This window comes from Mauremys mutica, chromosome 5 (genome assembly GCF_020497125.1).
Source record: "Mauremys mutica isolate MM-2020 ecotype Southern chromosome 5, ASM2049712v1, whole genome shotgun sequence".
Lineage (NCBI taxonomy): Eukaryota > Metazoa > Chordata > Testudines > Geoemydidae > Mauremys > Mauremys mutica.
In genome coordinates this window covers 45,931,933-45,954,432 of record NC_059076.1, presented here as the reverse complement: position 1 = coordinate 45,954,432, position 22,500 = coordinate 45,931,933, and the positions used below count along the sequence as shown (strand labels likewise).

Sequence of the window (22,500 nt, the reverse complement as noted above, 5' to 3'; positions counted from 1 at the left end):
GAGAGTTCCCCCCCAACTCTTAACTTCCGGATACTCTACAAAGAAGAATCCTCAATGGAAGGAAAATGGCATGTCACCAACACCACTGCTAGCTCTTCTTTGGCGGCTGCAGGAGGAGGTACCTCGCCTGTTTAGCATCCATGAGCCTGAGGATTCCGATAGGACTGCCTATGATTTCTGCCATGTTTCCAACATGGTGGCACACTGTGATTGTACACAGCATGCAGCCATGTCGTCACCCATCAGAGAGAGAGAGAGAGAGAGAGTTTGCAGAATCTTCAACACAGTGCCTTGGCTGAGGCCAAAATAGGAAGTTACAGCATCACAGCCTGAGAGTCCATGGGCAGCTAACAATCCTGATACAGTTTTCCAGTGTTGCTCTGCAGTAGCATGGATAAATATTACAGCTCTCTTGGACTGTGGGGTTCTGTTAGACTCTGTTAAAGGAAATTGTGCAAGAGTAAGATAAATATGTCAGCATCATCTCATAATACTGATATTCCCACCTGTCTTTTGCAGCCATCATCATTTGTTGTACAAGGATGTTGTCAGCTTTGTAATGTGAGATGGACATATATCTTTCCCTGTTCATCGCCTCACCTCCTCGGTGTATTTCAGATGGGGTGTTGTCTCTGCCTGTGATGACTAGCTTGTGCTTTAGTGTGTGTCACTGGTGAAACATCTCATCTTGAATGAATCAATTATGTTAATCAAATGTTTCTTATTTTCTGTAAGCGTCAAGGCAACTGTGTATTTGTATTCAACTGATGTACTCTGCTTGCTTCTGAAGCTCTGCTAGATCTTGCGACACTCCTCATACTGAAGACTTTGTACCTGTCAAAGACAAGGTATACATCATTTGGGACTAGCTTGTATTCAGTGTAGACTCAAACTGGTCACAAAGTCCTTGACGATACCACTTGCTGGCATGTGTACTGCCCAAAGAACTGTGGAACCATCAATGACTGTGCAGGTGACTTCTTGTGAAATATGTTTAGTTGACATCTCTGTCTGCAGCTGCTTCTTTAGCTTAGATTTATCCTTGGCAATCCTCATGTCAGCAGAGTCAGTAAACATTGACACAGGTACAGGAACGAACTCATGTGACAAAATATTCTTGCTCTCAACCTCTTGTGAAATTGCTTGTTAGCCTATCATTCTTGAATAGATAAGGTTAGTGTCAAATACCTTTGTTGGCCTAACCTGTCTATGCTTTTTTTGCCACTGCATCTCTGCTATCACTGGTATTGTATCATAGAACCCTGTGGGCCAGCTACATTCAAATTCTTGCATTTGGCAAATTCCAGTTGTAACTGCGCTATCTGCACTGACTGATGATGGTGTCATACTGTCACTGACAATGTTTAGTTCTGCCTCTGGGTGTTTTTACAACTGACATCCTTTGTTATTGTTCTTGGGTGCTGAATGGGGTCTCATGGATTGATGCATGGATCTCGCTTCTTCCTAATGGCTTCCCTGTCCCTTGCATCTGCGGCAATGTTTGACTTCATTTCTCCAGTAGATCTCTTGTATTTGTGCCTCTTTGGTGTTATTTAGGTTTGCAATGTCTTCCGCCAGCCAGCTGCATATGTAGAAGCTAAGAGCTCAAGTCCTGAGAGTCTCTGGTTTCAGTGTGATCGCAATGATGTCACAATAGCTGTGGCCATACCTCAGTTTCAATGTACCTGTCACTCCATATACTACCATTCCATATTCCTGGTGCATGAAGAAAACAGCTGACTGTGTGTGAAGTTTTCATTACAAAATAACTGAAATTCAATTAAAGTGATTTCACTGTCACCTGGTGTGTAAATCAGGAGGGAAATGGTAGTAAGTGTTCATATTTCAAAACGCTCAACAGTGACAAGGTGTCATCAAAAAAAACTGTAGCGTCCAGTTGCATCTGAAGAAGTGGGATTTTTACCCACGAAAGCTTATGCCCAAATCTGTTAGTCTTTAAGGTGCCACTGGACACCTCGTTGTTTTTGTGGATACAGACTAACATGGCTATCCCTCTGATACAAGCCATCATCAGGCAGTTTCTTTGACGTCAGGGTCTTGAAATTCAGAATCTACAAAAAAACACCACTGTATGGACACTAAAACATGGCACTGCCAAAAACTTGCAAACTACCATACTGAGAGAGAGAAGGATGAAGATAGCAATAGAGCAGAGTCACACAGCTTCCTTTTAGTGGTTTTGCTATGTCAGGAGGAAGCAGCTCTGAAGATTGTTGGCAGAACTTCCTAGAAGGATCTGGAAATACAGGAAGGGACTGACTGCCTTCAAGAAATATGAAACCTTTTAGAGAGACTGTAATCCAGCCTAAAAGCAGGGGCAAAACAGACATCTGGTTAAGCCAAACCCGGCATGGCTGCAGACAGACCTACCATGTGAATGGCTTGGTCCTGGCAACTGCAGGGAAAATTTGCATGCAATTCTTAGAAAAAGGGAAATGCCTTTTGGGGGGGCTGTAGCCAGAGAAGTCTGTTTGGGGAGGGAGGGCACACACTTCAGCAAAGATTTGGGTCCTGGCTCCTAGAAGGCTTTATTCTTCCTCACTCCATCACTTGGCACAGGAGGCGAATCCAATCACAGTATTCAAAAATTTCTAAAAACAACCTCATGTCACTTCCACTTTAAGCCATTCAAATAACCTTTAAGTTTACTTTAGACATTTTAGGAGTCATAAGCATATATGCTGAACATACACCAGCATCTGTGTAACTAGACAAGGGCCTGAGATGTTAAGATTAGATCTGAAACTAAACCTCTCCAGAGTTTGGGGGTGTTCAGTTATAGGGGTTTGTTTGGTCCAATATCCATAGTGTAATATAGACTGACACATGACAAACTCTCAGTTAAATAATATGCACTTTTTGATTTTAGCATTACACTTATAAGGGAAGGAGGGGACTTTACAATTTACTTGTAACTCTTCCTCTCGTTATTTATGTCTGCTCTTCTCACAAATGAAATGCTGAAAAAATAAATACAATAACATTCCAGTTATCCCAATTCCCTTGATCAGAAAATCCTAATTATCCGAATGCACAGTGTGTCCTCGATGCAGCCCCAAATTGGTTAATCACCCACCAATGCCGTGTCAATCAGTTTCTTAGTGCCTGTTAGCACTAATCAACAGCTTTGAATTTGTATAGCAGTTCTGAGCTGTTACCTCCAGCTACTGAGACCTAGTAATCCTGTTTCAGCTGCAAGAACAATTTAGCAGGAAAATGTCAAGAAGAAAACCATTGTGATAGATCTAAAGCAGAAACTACAGATTCTCAAGGTCTTAGAAAGGAGAGAAAAAGTTGTTGATGTCATGCACCATTGCAACACTGGTAACTCCACCATCTGTGATATCTGGAAGGCCAGGGACAAGCTGCATAGATTTGCTGCAGCCATTGACACAATGATGACAGGTGACAGACTGTGATTAATCATTTTAATAAAAAAGATAAATAATTCACAATTAAATTATGTCCACTGTGATTATAATATAATTTTGATGTTTTAATAAACTCAATGAAGTTGTTTATTTACTCTTTAATGAAGTACAAAGTATTAAGCAAACATCTGCATTACTCCCTTCATTTCCCCTATTTCTGTATCAGTGGAAATGTAGCTCAAAATAGCACTTCCATTTATCTGCATGCCTGGTTATCCAAAAGTTTCAGATGTCCCCCAGGCCATTTGGATAGATGGGAGAGTAGCATACATTATTTAGCAGACTATCTTGATACATCATTCATGTATATGTTCTTTAGCTAATGACAAGGAGTGATGGGTTTCCGCCTGTGCACTTACCATGGCACAAGAAGGATGTAACAATAAATATGTTCATTAAGAGAAAGGAAACACGCACACCCAGCAGATGAACAGAGATATGTCTGAGGGTCATAAGTGATGATAGGAAAAGATACAAATATCTGATCTGAAAAAATGCCATGCACGGAGGCCAGATGAATGCTATTATTACTCACTGTGCTATTTTTACTCAGATTAATCCGTATTACTCACTGTCTATTCAGCTCATTTTGCAATAGTTCAACACATCTCTATAAGAAGCTCCCTATTTATACAGCATCTTATAGACACAAAACCAAGTGTTTCCTATTTCTTTGGTATTCAAAAGGGTAGAACAGTGGATATGGGAACTTGCCATTCAACAGCGGAAATTATTTGTAAAGCTGGAAACTGGAGACACCAGGAAGAAAAGGCCTTAAGTGAAACAGTGCACTGTCAGTGCCAACTGTCAGACTTTTTACATACACTTCCAAGGAACACTCACTTTAGAAGTTCTCTTTGTGCTGGTTTTCTCTGTCACTATTACTATACTTCATTGATCAACAAAAACAAAAATATTAATACCATCATAAATAAGATTACAATAGATGCTATCCCAAGAACAGTTTTTTCAGCAGATGCAATCAATGACAAGTTAGCTTATTTTGCATTTGATTCTGCACAAAGCCACAGTCAAGGGGCAGATGCTTCTCTGTGAGCATCAGTTAAATTACAGGAACTCACCACTTGTGCGTTAGCTGAGTCAAGTTCAATAGGATCCCCCAAATATTCTGAATGTCTGGTATCATGCACAGCAGTTGTACTCTGTCGAGAGGATACTTTTCAAAAATTCTTTTTTATCTTCACAGAGGCTTATAACTTGGCCAAATTTGAGTGAATTTTCACAAGGGATGGCAGGAGGCACATCCCTGATACCAGGCATCATGCCAAATTTCAAGTTCTTGTTCCAAAGCATGGAGGAGCTAGCGCTTCTCAACATAATGGTTGTAAGAGGTTTTTTTGTTTTGTTTTTTTAAATGTGGGAAACAACATGTTTTTCCTATCTTCGTTCTGAGGCAGACAGCCAACATGGAAAATTTCAGCCTAAATGGTTTAAGATTGGCAAGTTTATAAGCAACTGAAAATAGGTTCTTACAATAGAAAGTGTTGGACAACCTTAACTACGAGCAGCCCCTACCAGCTCCATCTACAATAATTGTGTTAGTAGAATCTAAGTATAGGCAGTGCAGGTAACATGCCAATATTTAAGCTTGCCCAATATTTCCCATTATAAGACCCTTTTTTTCAGTTCTTCTGCAACAAATACAACATAGGTCCTATACACAAGAGCCTCATTCATTACACAGCCTTTATTCATTTTTAGAACACTGTCCATCCTACACACTGAATGAAGCAGGGGTCCTGAGGAAAAAATAGTAAGTGATTACATAATTAAAACCCAGGTCATGATGCACATGCACAAGGGGACCAAAGAAGGTGGCCTGGGCAACTTTAATTCTGGCATTTCCTAATTTTTGAGTGTTTGACTTTACAACCGTAATAATGTTCTTTTAACATTTTTTTTAACATTTAATTGAACTAAATAAAATGAGGAAAAGATCATAGGTTCTATAGAGAAACTGAATGGATTAGTAAGCAAGGACTACATGGGTGCCATTAAAATGCCAATATTTATCAACAAATACCACACAACAGTATCTGAACTATGAGTTTCCGTCTATTATTAGAATAGGAAAGAACGGCGGTAACTGTGTGACATCTGCAGACAAAAGCTGACTTTTTCATAGGGACTTCTGTAAACTGGAAAATGGGACTACTTTGCTCTCTCCCACAGAGAACCTATAAGGGGGTGCTGGGGAAGAAATTCTCGCAAACTAACTCCTCACAGAGATTCCCTCACAATATTCCATGGTTGTTCTCCCTCCATACAGAATAGGCTATGGAGCAGAACTCTCAAATATGAAAGATGCCCAGAGATCTGTGAGAGGCCAGAGCCAATCATCCAGGGGACCTTCACACTAACTTTGTGCCCATCCCCACAATCCAAAGTTCCTGTTAGCATGATTCCAATACAGCCATTTTCCCAAGGACCATCCGTCCATCCCATCCCTGTGACCATGGCTTCTTTTGGAACCACTAGTGTAGTAGGAACTTCATGGTAAAGCTAACTCAGCCTAAGACTGTATTATTTTTTCTGGGCAATCTCCAAGGTACCTGACAAATAAGGAAAGCATACTGTATTCTCAAGTGTGTGTGTGTGTGTGTGTGTGTGTGTGTGTGTGTGTGTGTGTGTGTGTGTGTGTGTGTGTGTGTGTGTGTGTGTGTGTGTGTGTGTGTATATATATTTTTTTTTTGCCTTTAGAATTCCCCTCACTCAAATAAGTTGATGGTATTTGTGTTAGATTTTTCACCAGGATAGTTCTGCATTTTCACTCCCCAGCCACTAGCAGATAATAGAATGTTTTACCTCTGCTCCTGAATACTTCTGTGTCTGCAGGACGAGCTCCTCTAAGCAGACTTCACCACTGATCGGCATTGAGCGAAACTGAAGTTTAAAGATTTCTCTACGAGTTTTGGCATCTGGCAAGGGCACATAGATGATTCTGTCAATTCGTCCAGGTCTCATCAAAGCCTGTAAGGAAAACGTCACACAAAACCAGTTAACAAAAATGAAGCAACCCAATAATAAAAATCACACATGGAGGATTTTCCCCTCTGATTATACTAACAGTTAGGCCATGAATATATAGCATTATGCTTGTATATTAGGATTTTTCAATAAATGAAGAGAAAGCAATGCTACTTCTCAGATTCCAGTAGAGCCATGTATTGAAACCATTCTAAACAAAATATAAAAGACATTTTCCTAACAATAATTTAAGACTTGTTTCAAGGAGTATTGGAACATGGCGGATGGATAAATGGCTATTCTCTCTATGATCCTCAATTAAAACTATAGTAATAAAGTCAGAAAATATAAATGTTATTTTACTCTAATCTAACATCTTGTCAGTCTTTACAAGAGAAGGAAAGGTTATCCTTTCACCCCATTATTTTTTAATACAGAAATGGTAACAGTAGGCAGCAACCAATTACTTTCAGTTTCAATAACGAAAAACATGTTGTTTCAAGAACTCTGTAGCTTAATAACGCTGATCATCAGTATAGTCTGATCTCAGTGGAGCAGTTTTTTTCTTCTCCTGTGCCACAGGACACTTTTAAATTAAACAAATGAAAAGAGCTACAATCTAAGGCCCCAATCTGGCAAAGTCAGTAGTCACTTTGGCTTCAGTAGGACTACTCCCAGTATATATGTTAAGTATGTGCTCAAGTCTCTCCAAGAGCACAACTTAAAGTAGAGCAATGGCAGTAAAAGCTAAAGCAATGTCAGCAGCACTAAAAGTGCATCAAAGATAAAATACAAACAAAACAGAAAGAAAATAAAACCTATTCCATTGCAAACCAGAATGAATGTATACCTCAAATCATAACTTGGAAAATAATAATAATAGTAAATGCCCCTCTCATTTAAGAACGCCATTATTTTTTCCCCTCTGATGGAACTGTCACTGAATTCTATAAGTAAAATTTCTAAGCTGAATTATTGGACAAATTCTGAGGTCTTTTACACTCAGGCAAAATTCCTATGGAAGGCGATAGGAATTTTGTCTAAGGACTTAAGGGATAATTCCTAAGTAAACATAAATATTTATAAGGAGTCAGTTACCTAATTTGTGAGATCAAAGCGAGTCATTTTGATATTTTTGAAAAAGTCTAGAAATTGTTTAATTTTGTTAATGTTTCATTTGCTGATAGAGCATCTGAGAGAAATGTACATGCTGAATGCACATAAATAATATTTAAAATACACTTTAAACTGGACAATGTTTATAAGATCCAGCCTATAACCTAAATTCTTTTTATGTTACAGTTCTCCCTTGGGCAGGGTAGTTTGAGTTCCAGTTGACTTGAGATATTGCATAGTTGTCCTGGGCTGTCAGCCAATAACTCTTTTCCCAGCCTGATCATGTCAGTGAAAGTCATGCTGAAAAAATAGTAGGAAAGAGCCTTCCTTCCTACTCAGCATTGATCAAGTTAACACCCTTCCTAGAGTTGCTTTAAAAAGACTGCTGTGGTGCTTCGGGGTGGAAAATTGTATCCTGAATGTTAAGAGATGTCCTGTTATTTTTAAAACAAAAACACGACAATTCTCAACTAGAGAAACTGTACTTTATACAATGAATTCCAACTAGCTATTCACAGCAGCATTGGTGTGCTATTCAGGAACTTGACACACTAAAGAGACGATGCAACAAGTTTGTAATTCAATGCCTACATCATGTTTATATCAGGACACAGCCATTTTTTCGTCAACATTTTTGTTAGAGGAATTTGCAAGTTTCAAGAATGGCCTGGGAAGGTAGCAAGTATCAGAGGGTTAGCCGTGTTAGTCTGTATCCACAAAAACAATGAAAAGTCTGGTGGCACCTTAAAGACTAACAGATTTATTTGGGCAAAAGCTTTCGTGGGTAAAAAACCCACTTCTTCAGATGCATGGAGTGAAAATTACAGAAACAGGGATAAATATATATTGGCACATGAAGAGAAGGAGTTACCTTACAAGTGGAGAACCAATGTTGAAGGCCAATTAGGTCAGGGTGTACGTGGTCCACTCCCAATAATTGATGAAGAGGTGTAAATACCAAGAGAGGGAAAATTGCTTTTGTAGTGAGCCAACCACTATAAAAGGTATGGTATTCGGTATTATATTGCATTCCACTTGCTCCTAAGGAAATGCTTATAGCTAATCTTACCACATACAGAAAACCTGAAATGTTCATGAGTACAACGGTGAACTTCACTTAATTAAGGGTTGGTTTAATCAGGAGGGATAGCTCAGTGGTTCGAGCATTGGCCTGCTAAACCCAGGGTTGAGAGTTCAATCCTTGAGGGGGCCATTTGGGGACTGGCCCTGCTTTGAGCAGGGGGTTGGACTAGATGACCTCCTGAGGTCCCTTCCAACCCTAATGATCTATAATTCTATGGAGACAATTAGCCTAATAATAGTGAATGACAATGACTGCTGTTTAACCAGTTTTAAAAAGTATTAGTATTAAATTCTAAGATCTATGTAGTTATCCAATGAAATTCAAAAAGCAGAAGAAATAAAGATGAAATGCAGTGAATATCATATTTATTTTTGTGCTGTTTTTTAGCACTACTTTTCACTTCAATGTCTTTTCAGACTGCTTCATGTTTTATGTAGCCTCTAATTGGTGGCCCAAATAAAAGATACAGTTATATTTTGGCTCTGGGTTTACTATATCTTCTTCTTAAAAGCGAGAATTTTTATTAAATTTGAGTTATGGATGTGTTTGGAGTCCCCAATCAAGTTAGGGACATCCTGTGCGAGTTGCTGTAGATACACACATAAGAAGAACCAATACCAGCACTTAAGAGCTTACCATCTAAAATCAGTAAGACAAAGGGCAGAGAGGAAGTATAGTTAGTTTATAGATTGGGAAATGGGATACAGAGAGATTAAGAGACAAACTTTCTCCTACATCCAAGCTCTACGTGGGACCAGACAAATGATGGGAAGGGAGTTGATCGATTCTGAGGTTTGTGGGAATGAAGAATCCCTGGAGCTTCTGCCACAGCTGCAGCAGGAACAAAGGGGAGTGCAAGATGAAGAGGCTGATGTGAATTGTGGGGAGCACAGAATTAACTGTTTGCTGCTGAAATGTGAAAAATCGATTTGGGGCTAGACACACACAAATAACTAGGGGGGCTGATGGCGCCAGAATGAATTGATGCAAGGTTAGGAGGTACCTAACCTTGCATAATTCATTTATGGTGAGGTGCTAGGATACAAAATATGGGGTTATAAGGGCATACAATTAATTAATTGGAGTTTGGGTAGAAACCCTACGTACCATCAAGCAATACTTATGCAAATATGTTTATTTTTGTCATAAGATGTTCGCAGGTGTCAAATGGAGGCCTGATTGCACATAAGCCATAGGTTACTGGTTACGGGCTATGGAACACTATATCCAGAGGGGCACAAGGGTTCAGAAGAGTGAAATGATAATCAAGTAACATATACCATCACAAATAATAACATAACATTTTCAATTAAAATGAAAATACTATTGTTTATAAAAAAAGTTCCTTAATCTCTCAAATGTTTTAATTTGAGAAGTGTTATTTGAGGCAGATGTATGGAAAGCTTACCTACCTTCTAAAACAAGGGTATTTGTGTATGTAATTATTGTAGATAAATTATTCAGGAAAGAAAATCTTAAGTCTGTAAAGCCCAGGTAAACTATTTGTGGTTCCTGTTGAGAATAGAAATATTAATTCTTAAACTAGAATTAACCTTAGGGCTTCGCTAATTTTTTTTAAAGCAGGTCATTAGTTAGCTTATTAGAGAGATATTTAGCCACAGCAAGAACTACATTGTCAAGCAACGCAGAATTAAAAAGACATTGCCGATATTATAGTGAGTAGATAAAGCAGGCATAGGTTTCTCTAGGTTTTTCAGCTAGGATTGAAGAAAATCCCACAGCCTCTGACATACTTCTACATTCATGCCTAATCTCATTAACATCTTTCTGATTTCATCCTACAGCAACCTACTTCCTCTATATGGCCTGAGAAAGCAACCTGAGATTTGAAAGAACAATGTAATATTTGAAGTCCAGTGAAGTTTCACCAAAAAAAATTTTCCACTAGCAAAATGAAAATTGCACAGATTACATTGAACATGAAGGGTATTAAGTTCAGGAAGAAACTGAATTTAAGTTGGAGGGTTAGTGTGTTGAACATTCCCCATTGTAATGAATCTCCAGAAATGGGTTCTTATATTAAATTAGGACAATTTTCCTTTAAATGACCTTTCCTACAGAATCTATATAGTGCATCAAGAAAGTAGTTCGGTCCAACCTTAGAACCCATTGGGATCAGACCTGAAATGAGAGTTAGAGAACTGAAAAACAAGGTGGCAGGGCCGGCTCCAGGTTTTCCGCTGCCCCAAGCGGCGGGGGAAAAAAAAGCCAAGCGGCGGCACTTCGGCGGCAGCGCAATTGCGCTGCTACATTCTTCGGCGGCAGCTCAAATCAGGACTGAGGGACCCGCCGCCGAATTCCTGCTGAAGACACAGATGTGTCGCCTCAATAGCGGACGGAGTGCCACCTCTTTGTATTGGCCGCCCCAAGCACCTGCTTCCATAGCTGGTGCCTGGAGCTGGCCCTGGAAGGTGGATAAGGTATATCTTTTATTGGACCAACTTCTGTTGGTGAAAGAGACAAGCTTTCAAGCTTGTTTCTCTCACCAACAGATGTTGGCCCAATAAAAGATATTACCTCACCCATCTTTTCTTTCTAATATCCTGGGACCAACATGTCTATAACTACACTGCAACTGGAGAATTGGAAAGAGCAGAACAATTTGTATCCTTTGTAACTAAGTCCTTCTAATTTAAACTAACAGACTCCTTATCTAAACCTGATTTCTTGTGAGCCCTACTGAAAAAATGCTCCTTGAGATTGGAGGTATTTTAAATCTTATAATATAATCCAGCAATTCAATTATTAACGTCTATCACCACAGTATCTGAGCACCTGCAAAGCATTTAAAAATAAATCTCTTTCTTCCTAGCTTGTATGAGAAAGAGCTTGATTACTTTATAGTTTGTGGGACTTCCTGTTTGTTTACGTGTGGGGGTCAGCGTATTGTGTGTGACAAATTTATCAAGGAAAAGCTAAATTGGAGATGTGAATTCTTTAACTACTAAGAAAGAGGTTTGTTTCATGGCCATTTTATATCTTGTAGGAGTGAGTTCCATAGTATAAATCCAACTCCTATAGAAGTGCTTTGCCCATACTCAATAGTTTCCCCCCTATTGGCTGACATTTTCATTGGTACACTGGACCACAGCTGGTCATGATCATGAAGGAACAATCCATGAAGTTCTTTGAATATCAGGATGTGATGATATGGGGCATTTGTCCAATATAGAACTTACGAATTCTGGTTAATGTTAGGAAATTGCTGAACATGGACTACCTCAGTAGATACAGAACCCATCATTTACTGACAGGGGCTGTAGAACGTATCTTCTGGATCAGGTACAATGGTTGTCATTAGATCTTAAATGGTTGCCTAATCAGGTGGTAACACCTTGGAACAATGGGTAGGCTGAAGCTAGCTAGTTCCTCCACTCTCTCTGCAGAGAGAGGGAGTGGAAAATCCCCAGCAGGAGAACAAAGGATTCATAAGACATTGTTTGTAGGATACATAAACTCAACAAACTCACAGAGCAAGACAGAGGAAGTTTTGCAAAGGAGAGAGGGACACGCTTTCATGGCAGAGTTGTCCTGTCTAACTTGCCAAGGGCAAAAGAAAGCTAGTTGACACAGAGAGGAAGAGAGACTCGATGATTCTGAAGAAAAGCCATGAACTGCAGTTGGAGGATCCTGGACACCCCAGAGGACTCTGCCCAAGCTCAAAGAACTCTCCAGAGTGGGGAGGAAACTGAGACAGTGAAACCACATAGCTATACATATACATTGCAAATCTGGCAGGGGGATTGTGACAATTGGCGCTCCACAGGAGGCGAGAGGGTTGGAACTGGAGAACAGTCGTCCATAATGCCCCTTGCAGTTTAATCAGAAAGGGACCTGACTATTTCAGGGCATTTCCATTCACCTCTGCAGTTTATTTGATGATCAATGGTATCAAATGCCAAGGAGAGGTCAAGCAGGACACATATGAATGTACTTCCTTTGTCTTCAGATAGGAGGAGTCATCAACCACAGTAAGAAGTGCTATCTCAATGCTGTGCCCTCGCCCTAATGAGAGGATCCAGTGTACTTGCAACTCCGAGGTAGAGACTCTTTTTGCTGGTTTCTCAGCTTGCTTGATGGGCTGGGGGGGTGGGGGAAGCTTCCACCACTTTCAGCTCATCCAACACCTCTTACCGGTTCTCTTCTTGGAAGACCTAATCCCCAGCCACTACCTTCCTGACTCTCCCAAGATTTATGCAGATTATTCTCTGTTCTCGTTAAACAACATTTAAATTTGCACTCAGGGTGGGGTAGTATGATTTTTAAAACTATTTAAGAACAATTATTTTAACTATTGCATTAATAAATGAAAATTTTATAAAATTTTTTGGGACACAAAGAAATAATTCTTCCAACATGTTTTAATTCTTCTATTATCAGTTCTTACACAAGGAGTTAACATTATATAAAAATCAGGCTGCACAACATTTCTGTCACGTCAGTCTTGCTCAAGACCTGGAGCATTGTGCAAGTTGACAAGAAAAGACTTGATGCGTTTGACAGCAGGTGTTCAGGAAGAATGTGCAATATCAAGTGGCAGTACTTTGTGAAGAGCAGTGAACAGGGCAGGAACAGTTTACATGGTTATTAACAAAATGTAATAATAAAAGCAAGGAAACAGATGGCTTGATCTCCCAGCGAGATGTAACACAACTCAAACAGTGAGAATGTTTATTTCAAAAGAGTCAGCAGGGAAAACAACAAAAGGATGGAGCAGAAAACACCTAAAAAACCCTACATGTAACTTATCCTTCACATTGCTCTTATATATCTGGTAGGTACAATAGAGACAGGAACATATCATTATTTTTATATAATTTTTTTTCTTCAGCACTGTTTTGAGTTGTACTCTGCTGCAATGCATCATGTTAATAGAGTGAAATCCTTCTACATAACTCATAGTACAGCCTGAAGTGACACTCTTTTTGTAGCAATAAGGAATAAAACACTCAATATCATTGGCTTAAGACAGGGATCGGCAACCTTTGGCATGCGGCTTGCCAGGGTAAGCACCCTGGCGGGCTGGGCCAATTTGTTTACCTGCCGCATCTGCAGGTTTGGCCGATTGCGGCTCCCACTGGCTGCGGTTCGCCATCCCAGGCCAATGGGGACTGCCACTGGGATAAATAGAGCACCGTTGAGCTCCCTTGGTTTTACTGCTAATTAGAGTCACATCCAGCAACTTTTGTGAACTAGAACAGAAGTGTAGGCGACAAATAAATGTGAATCATAATAGGGATTGCCAAAATTGCTTGAAGAAAGTAAAACTATCCTGAACACCTTTGTGCAAAACAGAAATCAAAGTTGAAACTGCTCTGAGAGAAGAGTACTACAGTATTTAAATGAGTTTGCATCCCTCCGTTTTTTCTGGTTGAAGTCAGAGATAGAAACAGGATTGAAATACCATGAGAAAGGCAAAAATATTTCCTGACCAGCCAAAATTGGAAAATACAGGAATACTGTAGACTTTTTAATTAGCTATGAAAGAAGGGCATCTAGTTTAGGGATTGCATCAAAGCTGTCCATTTTATCCTCTTGCTCCTCATACAGCTTGCAGCACATCCTGTTAATGGATTCTGTCTTCTTCCTCACATGTCTGAGTGACTGTGGACTGAGGACCTGGCCCTCCTGCTACAGTCTTCCTGTGTCAGAATTTATCTAACAAATTCAAGACTGATACAACATGGAGAAGGAAGACTTGCCTCCCTCAGAGATACAGTTCATTGCAGCAATGAGACCATGTAAACACAGGTGCTTACTCTGTACTGTGAGGGAGATGGTAGCACTGGGCTCTGATTCCTCACTCGCCGCACTGGAATGACAAGAAGAGAGGGTGGAACTGGGACTATTTCACAGTTCCATTCTCTCACCTTGTCCTTCAGAGGAGGAGTAGGAAAGGTGAAGTTGAGTGCCAGCTTATCTTCTTCACATCTCAGAGCTGGCTGCCATGTTTATGGTCTCCTGTAACAGTAATGAATGGAGCCCTGGGAACACAGATGCAGTGGTGGGGCAATTAATATCCTGAGGAATTTTCTTACTCCTCAGTTTAAGAATCCTGATTTAGTACCTCACAAACTCCATCATTCTCACTTACTCCACAGTGTCTAATTTCTTGAAATGAGCAGATGGAATGGACATATTAGGGCATCCTATCCAGTTCCCTGCCAGTACAGGATTGGTCACTAAAGTACATTTCCAAGTGTTTTGCTTAGACTAGTTTTAAATATCTCAAGAACTGGGGCTTCAATCACATTCTTTGGCAGACAGCTCTCCACGTAGTTAATCTGCAACTGTAGAACCTGTAGGTGTCCACGGTCTTTTAGCTACTTTAAACAATGTAATCAGCTAGTTGATTAAAAAAAACAAAAAACAACAGCGTGACACACATCTGAAGCAAAGCTCTACCTTGCCTCCACTTGTGAATAGTCTAACCCCTGTAAATAGTGGACCAGATTGTGAACTCTATAACTTCATTACAAATCTGAGACTATTCCTCTGAAGTGAATGCAGCAGTTCCACATTTACATCATGGTAACTGAGTTCAGAATCTAGCCATAGGTGCTGCCTAGCCACAGAATCTAGCCACAGGTGCAGGAGGGTGCTGCCACACCCTCTGGCTTGAAGGAAATAACAACCCAAATACATGGTTTCTGCCTTCAGCACCCCCACTATAAAAACAATTTCAGAACCAATGAATCTATCTTATTCTAAGTAGCCTTAGTCTACTTAAAGACCATGAACAAGTGTTCATGAATGTACAGCTATCTGAACCTGCATCGTGCAGGTGCACATTTGAACAAGTGCAATTCTGCATGAACAGAAATAGAGACCAGTGGCTGAAAATCCAGCTCAATATTTCTTGATGATTCTCTTTGGATCAACCAATAGATTTATGAGGATTTATTAATAGCCAGAGGCTTAAGTATACATTTCTCAGGGGGGAGTCTAACATCTTGTATCTAAGACTGAAATTATGCAATAACTTGAGCTCAGTATTTTTAATTTTTTTCACCATAATAAGTTCAAAAAAACCCAGATCCTGAGAGTATATGAAGACTAATTTCACACAGTCTCTGACTTAGTGTGTGTGTTTCAGATGTTGTCTCTGCTTATACAGCATTAGGTATTATTTATCCTGAGAAAGGATGGCAGAATCTGCTGCAAGGAGAAGCAGGAGGTCAATGTTAATTTCTGCATACCTACTGCATCTCTGCTTGCAAAACAGACACTTGCATACACAGATTTTTAGATTAATTAACCATAATGGGACTATTATAAAGCAATGGAACATAATAATATTAATGAATAATAATAGTTTATACATCTGTATCAACTTTTATTCCAAGTTCTGTACGGTATATGATTCTTACGCTTCCAAGTCCTACTGTGTGTTCCTTGTACACCCAAAACTCCCACGGAAGTAATTGGGAAGCTAATAAATGAAGCCCTATTATCTTTTGAGGATAGGTAAATATCCTACAAGTTATGGGCATGATGCAAGAATTACTGAGAGAAATTCCATGGCCTGCATGGCACAGTAGTCAGACATAGTGACCATAATGGTCTCTTCTGGCCTTAACATCTGTGGATATCCACATTACAGATGAATAAACAGATGAAGAAATTCAGGGCTGGTCTACACTACGGGGAGGGATCAATCTAAGTTAACGCAACTTCAGCTACATGAATAACATAACTGAAGTCGACGTACTTAGATCCAACTACTGCAGTGTTTTCGCTGCGGTGTGTCGATGGGAGACGCTCGCCCATCAATTCCCCTTGTGCTTCTCATTGAGATGAAGTACCAGAGTCGACTCTAGAGCGATCGGCGGTCGATTTATCGCGTTTATACTCGACACAATAAATCGACCCCTGCTGGATCGATTGCTACCCGTTGATCCGGCTGGTAGTGTAGACAAGCCCTATGCCTCCACGCCACCGGATGAGCTCACAATCACTAATTCCTCCTCAAAGTAAGATGAGAGCAGGGGAGAAGAAGTCACTTTTCAGGGTACAGCTAACTCTCTCTCACCTGCGCCTGGCCAAGGTTGTGGAGGGGAGCAGACTCGTGGTTCTGATCACTCTCTTCATCTTAGTTTGTGATGGAAGTTTCAGATATGCAGCCCTAGTTCAGCCACACTCAAGAGTAGGAGGTGAAGGTGTCTTTACTTCCCACTACTTTCCTGCATATAGCCACATATGGTCTAGTACAACCTAGTCCTTTGTGACTTGCTAGGCTGCACAGTCAGCTTTTGACAGAGAACAGGAATCCTGACTCCTAGTCCTCTGCTTTAATTGTTAGATAGCACTTCCTCCTTGATTTGTAGTAAAATGATTTTCAGTAAAGTTAAAATTAATTAAAAAAACACAAATCTATCAGCTAATAAACAACATAACACACTTTCTTTATTGCCTGTTCACTTAAGCAACTCCTCAATATTCCTAACTAAGAAGTGCTAAACCTCAGGAATGTTAGCTACTCCCCCCCCACACTCATTTTGGGGTGGGGGTTTTAATAAAAGAACCCCTTTAGAAAAGATAACAATTATATGTAATGGAACCTGGAACCAGACTCTCTTGGCAATTAATCACCCAGGAGTTGTTGCAATCCTGCAGGCTGTTTCTGACAGATTCTGAGTGCTTTACAGGAATCACTGGGATAAGATGTGCCTGGGCTGGCTTCTCACAGGGGCTGCTCATGTATAAAGGGCTTTTTGGTTTTCTTTTCGTTTTTAAGTTTTATATCTCTAGACAGAGACTGACACACACATATGCATGCATGCATGTGTGTCATATAAAATTATTTCTTTACATACATGGAACAAATGCAGAACTTATTTATTGACCCAGAGGTGAAAAAAGCCTTCTCTTCTCAGCAAAGTAGAGCTATCCATCACTTAACAGAGATACTTCCTGTTTTCAAGCAGTTGGGAAGGCATGACTTCCAATCCAAATACTTGGCTTGGCAAGCTATAGCTATGTTGATAGATGCTTTTATAACCACTTCATTCCACCTGAAGTTTCAGTATAAAAGTAGAGAGAGGGTCCCCCCCCCCTTCTGAGGGAGTAGAAAGAAAGGGAGAAGGAAAAGGAAGGAAAATACCACAGCTTAACAGCTGGATGACAGAGGTTAGCATAGCTCTGACAGATGTTACTGTATAACCTCAAAATGACATGTTAGAGAGAAGGAAAAAAAACCTGTTCCTTGTAGGAAAAGAAAGAGAATATTGAACTCCAGCCAAAATATTACAAGTCTCTTCAAAAGCTTTTGAAAGCTATAATAAAAATCTACCACATAATACAGTATTTTTCATACATATCCTATGCTTTTGGATTACCATTGCCTCAAGTGATTCAATTACCAGCAATGGATAAGATTCTTTTCAGAAAAGCAGTCATCCTCACATGACAAAGTACATAGCAGGTCAGTTATGACTGTGCCTGCTTAATAACACCTTCAGAAGAAGCTCTGCTAATTAAATGTGCTTTAAGCTCTTCTCAAGATCTAAATATTTTAGGGCATGACAAACAGCAGTGAAAATGTTTTTCATGAAAGGAAGACATATTTGAAAACCCACATGATATGTTTTATATAACTTTTAGTTGTATCAATTTCTGTATTGCTTATACATAGTTACTTCTGTGAGTATCCTATAACAAAAATTCTGCAGAGCTTACTTGGCCTGTGACCAAACTTTACAGACCTGGCTATCAAATCACAGCTACGTGAAATGTTCATAGAACACAACGGACATGTTCATCCTCATCAGAAATAGCTTGTTGAAGAAGGTTAAAGAGGTAATATCATAGGACTGGTTTCCAGAAGCAGTGTAGAATTAAATAGTAAGTTTCAGTTATACGGGGCAAAATTCAATAAAAGTGAATCTGTTTTTAAAGAGCTCTTTTCTTAATCAAGGGATCTGAAAGAACATTATAAAGTAAAGAATTAGATACTGTTAGTGGAGTAACTGCAGGCTAATGGAATAGTCAGGCACATGGACAGAGCAAGCCCACAGCCTGGGCAATTAAAAATATTTATAATGGAAGAGGAGGGCTGTTCAGGACACCAAGGTGATCCCTTCCTCTTGTCCAAAAAAAGTCATGGGACTTTTATCTAATTGTTCGGGTACCAGAAATAGGAAAATCTTGATTTAAATCTCTTATCCTCTAAAGGTGCAACCTTTCCCCAGAACCAGTACAAATGGGAATAATCACAAGACATGGTGTAGGCTTTTAACCCATTATTTCTTGGCCCATACATACAAAGAGTACAAATGAACCCACTCTCACAGATGACACTCTTCACATGACCATCTAGCTAGTATTATTGTAACATAAGAAAGAGGAAAAAAATAGAAGAAGGAGGAATGGTAGAAAGGAAACCCTTTATTATCCACAAAAGATTGTGTTTTCTTAGGAGCATTATTTGTTATAGAAGTGGAAGCCATGCTACACATGCTTTTAAACATGGCCGTACAGTTAAGGAGCCTTGTTTTGGCCAGTGTGTCTGCCTTCCGGCCTTCAAGGAAAGAATCAGCCAGACTTGTTGATGAGGAAGTCCATTGACATAAGTGTGCAGGTGACATGGTGCCAAAGATTGAAAATGTGTGGTTAGTACAAAAGAAGTGCAAGCTCAGCCATAAAATCCCAGATAGTTAAATGCCAGGATATTAATATATTCAAGACATAGCCTAATTAAGAACAGTGGTGGACTGGCTAAGTCACGCACTAAGATGCTATGCTACAAGAACAGGCCAAGGCAGACCTCCCTTTCACTACTGTAGGCAGAAAATCACTGATTTCCTTCATCTAGCTGCAGGAAGACTGCATAGTGGTTTCTTCCCTAATATAGGCAGAAACTCACTTTAAGAGCTGGTCCCAGGGGCTTCTGGGTGGTGCTGAGTGCAGGTAAGTTATAATGTCTGGGGTTGTGGCTGCTGGGTGCAAGTAAATGGTTTGCTTGGACTCTGGGATTCAAATATATCCTTGTTAGCAGCTGGTCCAGGATCAAGTATTGTAAGCATTTTACAGATCTGACAAAATATTTCTAGACCTTAGTAAGGCATGATATATTGGACCTTAAAAAAAAAAATAAAAAAAAATGGAGCCACCAGAATTGGAATCCTTTCTGCGCCATTATATATCACTTAGGGCGTGAACAAGGCTATGCCATCCTATCTATCTGGGCTGCTCTTTGCATGTCCTCCATGTTGCTAAGTCCCACAAGTTTTCCCTTTCTAAATATTGTTTGATGGAATGATCCTTTCAGTCAGTCCCTTTTACATGTCCCTACAGCTGCCTACTGGCATGCTTGCCAGAACAGACATTCTGGTTTCATTCTTAACACATCCCAGATATTTCCATCTTCTTTTCTGGATAACTTCGGAGATAAAGAGTTGTTGAAATCACTGACAAATCTCAGTGTTTGTTATAAATTGATTCGCTTCAATATCTAACATTTTCCTGAGGTCTTTGCTTTAGAAGGCACTTAGATGTCTGTTGATAACTTTGGTAGACTTCCAACTTTCACATCCATATGTTAAGGTAGAAATAATATTTGAGCTGAAGATTCATAGTTTGGACATTAAGCTGGCAAATGCAGCTGCCACCTTGCCAATTTGTGACATTATTTCCTTTGGGGTATCCCCATTGGCTTGCATGTTACTGCCAATATATGTGAGCTGACTTACCTCTTTTATTCTTTTGTTTTCTAACATAATGCTTGAGTTGGAAATTCCTGGGGTTCTTCATAGACTTGTTTTTTCATAAATGATTACTAACTGAGTCTTTTTTGCTGGACAGACTTTTGGTTTTGCTTTCATGTTAGTTGAGCTGTCTCTGAGAAGAGCTACATCATCAGCAAAATCTAAACATTCTAGCACGCGTTTAAACCATGTGCTGCCTGTGTTGCCTTTCTACACTATTCCCATAATAAAGTCAACGGCAGCACCAACCAGGAAAGGTGAGAATGCATCCCTGTTTGACACCTGTGCCTATGGTAAACCATTCCCTCAAGTCTTCATTTACTTACCTGTGCATGCTGCACCTTAATATAAAGCCTGGATGTTGGTAATTATTTCTGTTGGCATACCATAGCACTTCAAGATATTCCAGAGTGAATTGCAATGGAGGCTGTCAAATGCTTTCTTATGAAGTTTATGATAAGTGGGTTTTGCCATTCAGTGCTCTCTTCAATTATTATTTTTAGGATTCAAATCTGGTCAACATATAATCTTGTGTGTCAAAATCCAGCCTGCTCTTCCCTTAGCTTTGCCTCAACTATTTCCTTTATCCTGCTTAAGATAACACTGCAGAAGACTATCACTGAAAGGAGTGTAACACCTTTTCTGTTACTGCAGTTGCTTCAATAACTTTTCTTTGGTATTTTGACCATAATGACTTTTCTCAATTGCTCTGGAGGCTTTTTCTGGTTCCACATTTTGTTGAAAAGTTAAATGATTTTATTAATGGTCTTCTCATCACAAGCTTTCAACATTTCCCCCATGACTTGGTCTTCACCTGCAGCTTTCCCAGGTTTTCAGTTTTTATTGCGTCTTTCACTTTTTTGACTGTGCTTTGAGATGTTATGATGTCTAGTTCTGGGTGTTTAATTTATTTATCAAAAGTCAACAGTTTGTTTGTGGGTTTGGTCTGTTTAGCTGGTGAAGGGTGAATGCTCCTTGAATGTCCAACTGCACCATGGTTTGGATTGAGTCCTTCCCCTGCTCCTTTCCCCCTTGCTGAGGGCAGGGAGAAACAAAATAAAGAAAGGAAAAAGGAAGGAAGGGTCTCAGACTCTTCAGCAGTCTACCTGTCATCACCTCTCTGGGCCCCAGCTTGTCTGTAGGCTTTTTATTGTCCTGATCAGGTTAGACTCCTTCCTTACACCACCACAACCTCCCTTTTGGTAACACCTGGACTGTACGTGGTCCAGGCAGTTTTAGGGGTAGCTGGAGCAGCCACTGTCTCCCTCTCTGTTATCTATCTAGCCCTGTAATCAGCTATTTCTGAGGCACAGCAATCTTCCCTAGTTACCACCCCTTCTTGTGGCAGGCCTTTTTAAGCTTCTTCCCTCCAGGCAGAGCAAGTATTGCAGGTGCATCTAGTTAGTGCTGGCCAAGCCCAAAAAAAGCTCGTTAGCTTCCTCCTTAATAGGGTAAGGGTGTGGCCCCTCACACACTTCTTGAAAGAGCTCTATCACTCTTTTTGTTTTCTTTCTGTTGTTAAGGATTTGTTTATCCTTAACAGGCCCTCCAGCTGGTATAAGCTTGTGGAGTTCATGAAGTGTTTTACTATTACTTCTTTCAGCAGCTGCTTCAGCTTCTTTGGTGATGTTATCCACGTATTTCCTCTTGCCTCTTCTTGCAACGCTTTTTAGTGCTTTGTCCTTCATTTTATACAGACTTTTCACTGTTTTTTTCCAGGAGGTGTTTTTGAGGAGTTCATATTTGCTTTAGCTCTTCTTTCAACAGTTTGGTGTGTTCTTACTTACCCAGACTTTATGTATGCTCTCCTGGAAACCAACTACAGTTATTGCAGTATCCATGACACTATGACACAAAAAGGACCATAATATGTCAATGACGATGTCTTGTGGTGGATCTGTCTTGTAAGAACCTGAAATCTGTTCTTTAGTTCAATTTGAAACTGCTGCTGCAATATCTCTTCTGTTAGCCTTTTGCTATCAATTTTCTTTGTGCTTTTTTTGGGGAGGAGGGGATCGGGTTGTTTTTCTTAAGTTTGATCTTTAGTGTAGCCACAAATAAACTGGTGTCACTTACTTTATATGTTTTAAACATGTTTTGTTATTGAATGCTAATTATGCAAAACTTCAATAGC

At 39.9% G+C, this 22,500-nt stretch overlaps 1 protein-coding gene across 5 annotated transcripts in view; it reads right to left on the bottom strand.

Moving 5' to 3' along the window:
• The window catches only part of SPATA5 (spermatogenesis associated 5), a 314,315-nt gene that overhangs the window by 53,618 nt on the left and 238,197 nt on the right, over nt 1–22,500 (bottom strand). For 4 of the 5 annotated variants that reach the window (XM_045018603.1, XM_045018604.1, XM_045018601.1 and 1 more), the window contains exon 15: nt 6,279–6,443. In XM_045018603.1, coding sequence (XP_044874538.1) covers nt 6,279–6,443 — 165 coding nt within the window. Of the gene's footprint in view, nt 1–6,278; nt 6,444–22,500 lie in introns of those variants that run through there. The other variant, XM_045018605.1, reaches the window with a different exon arrangement.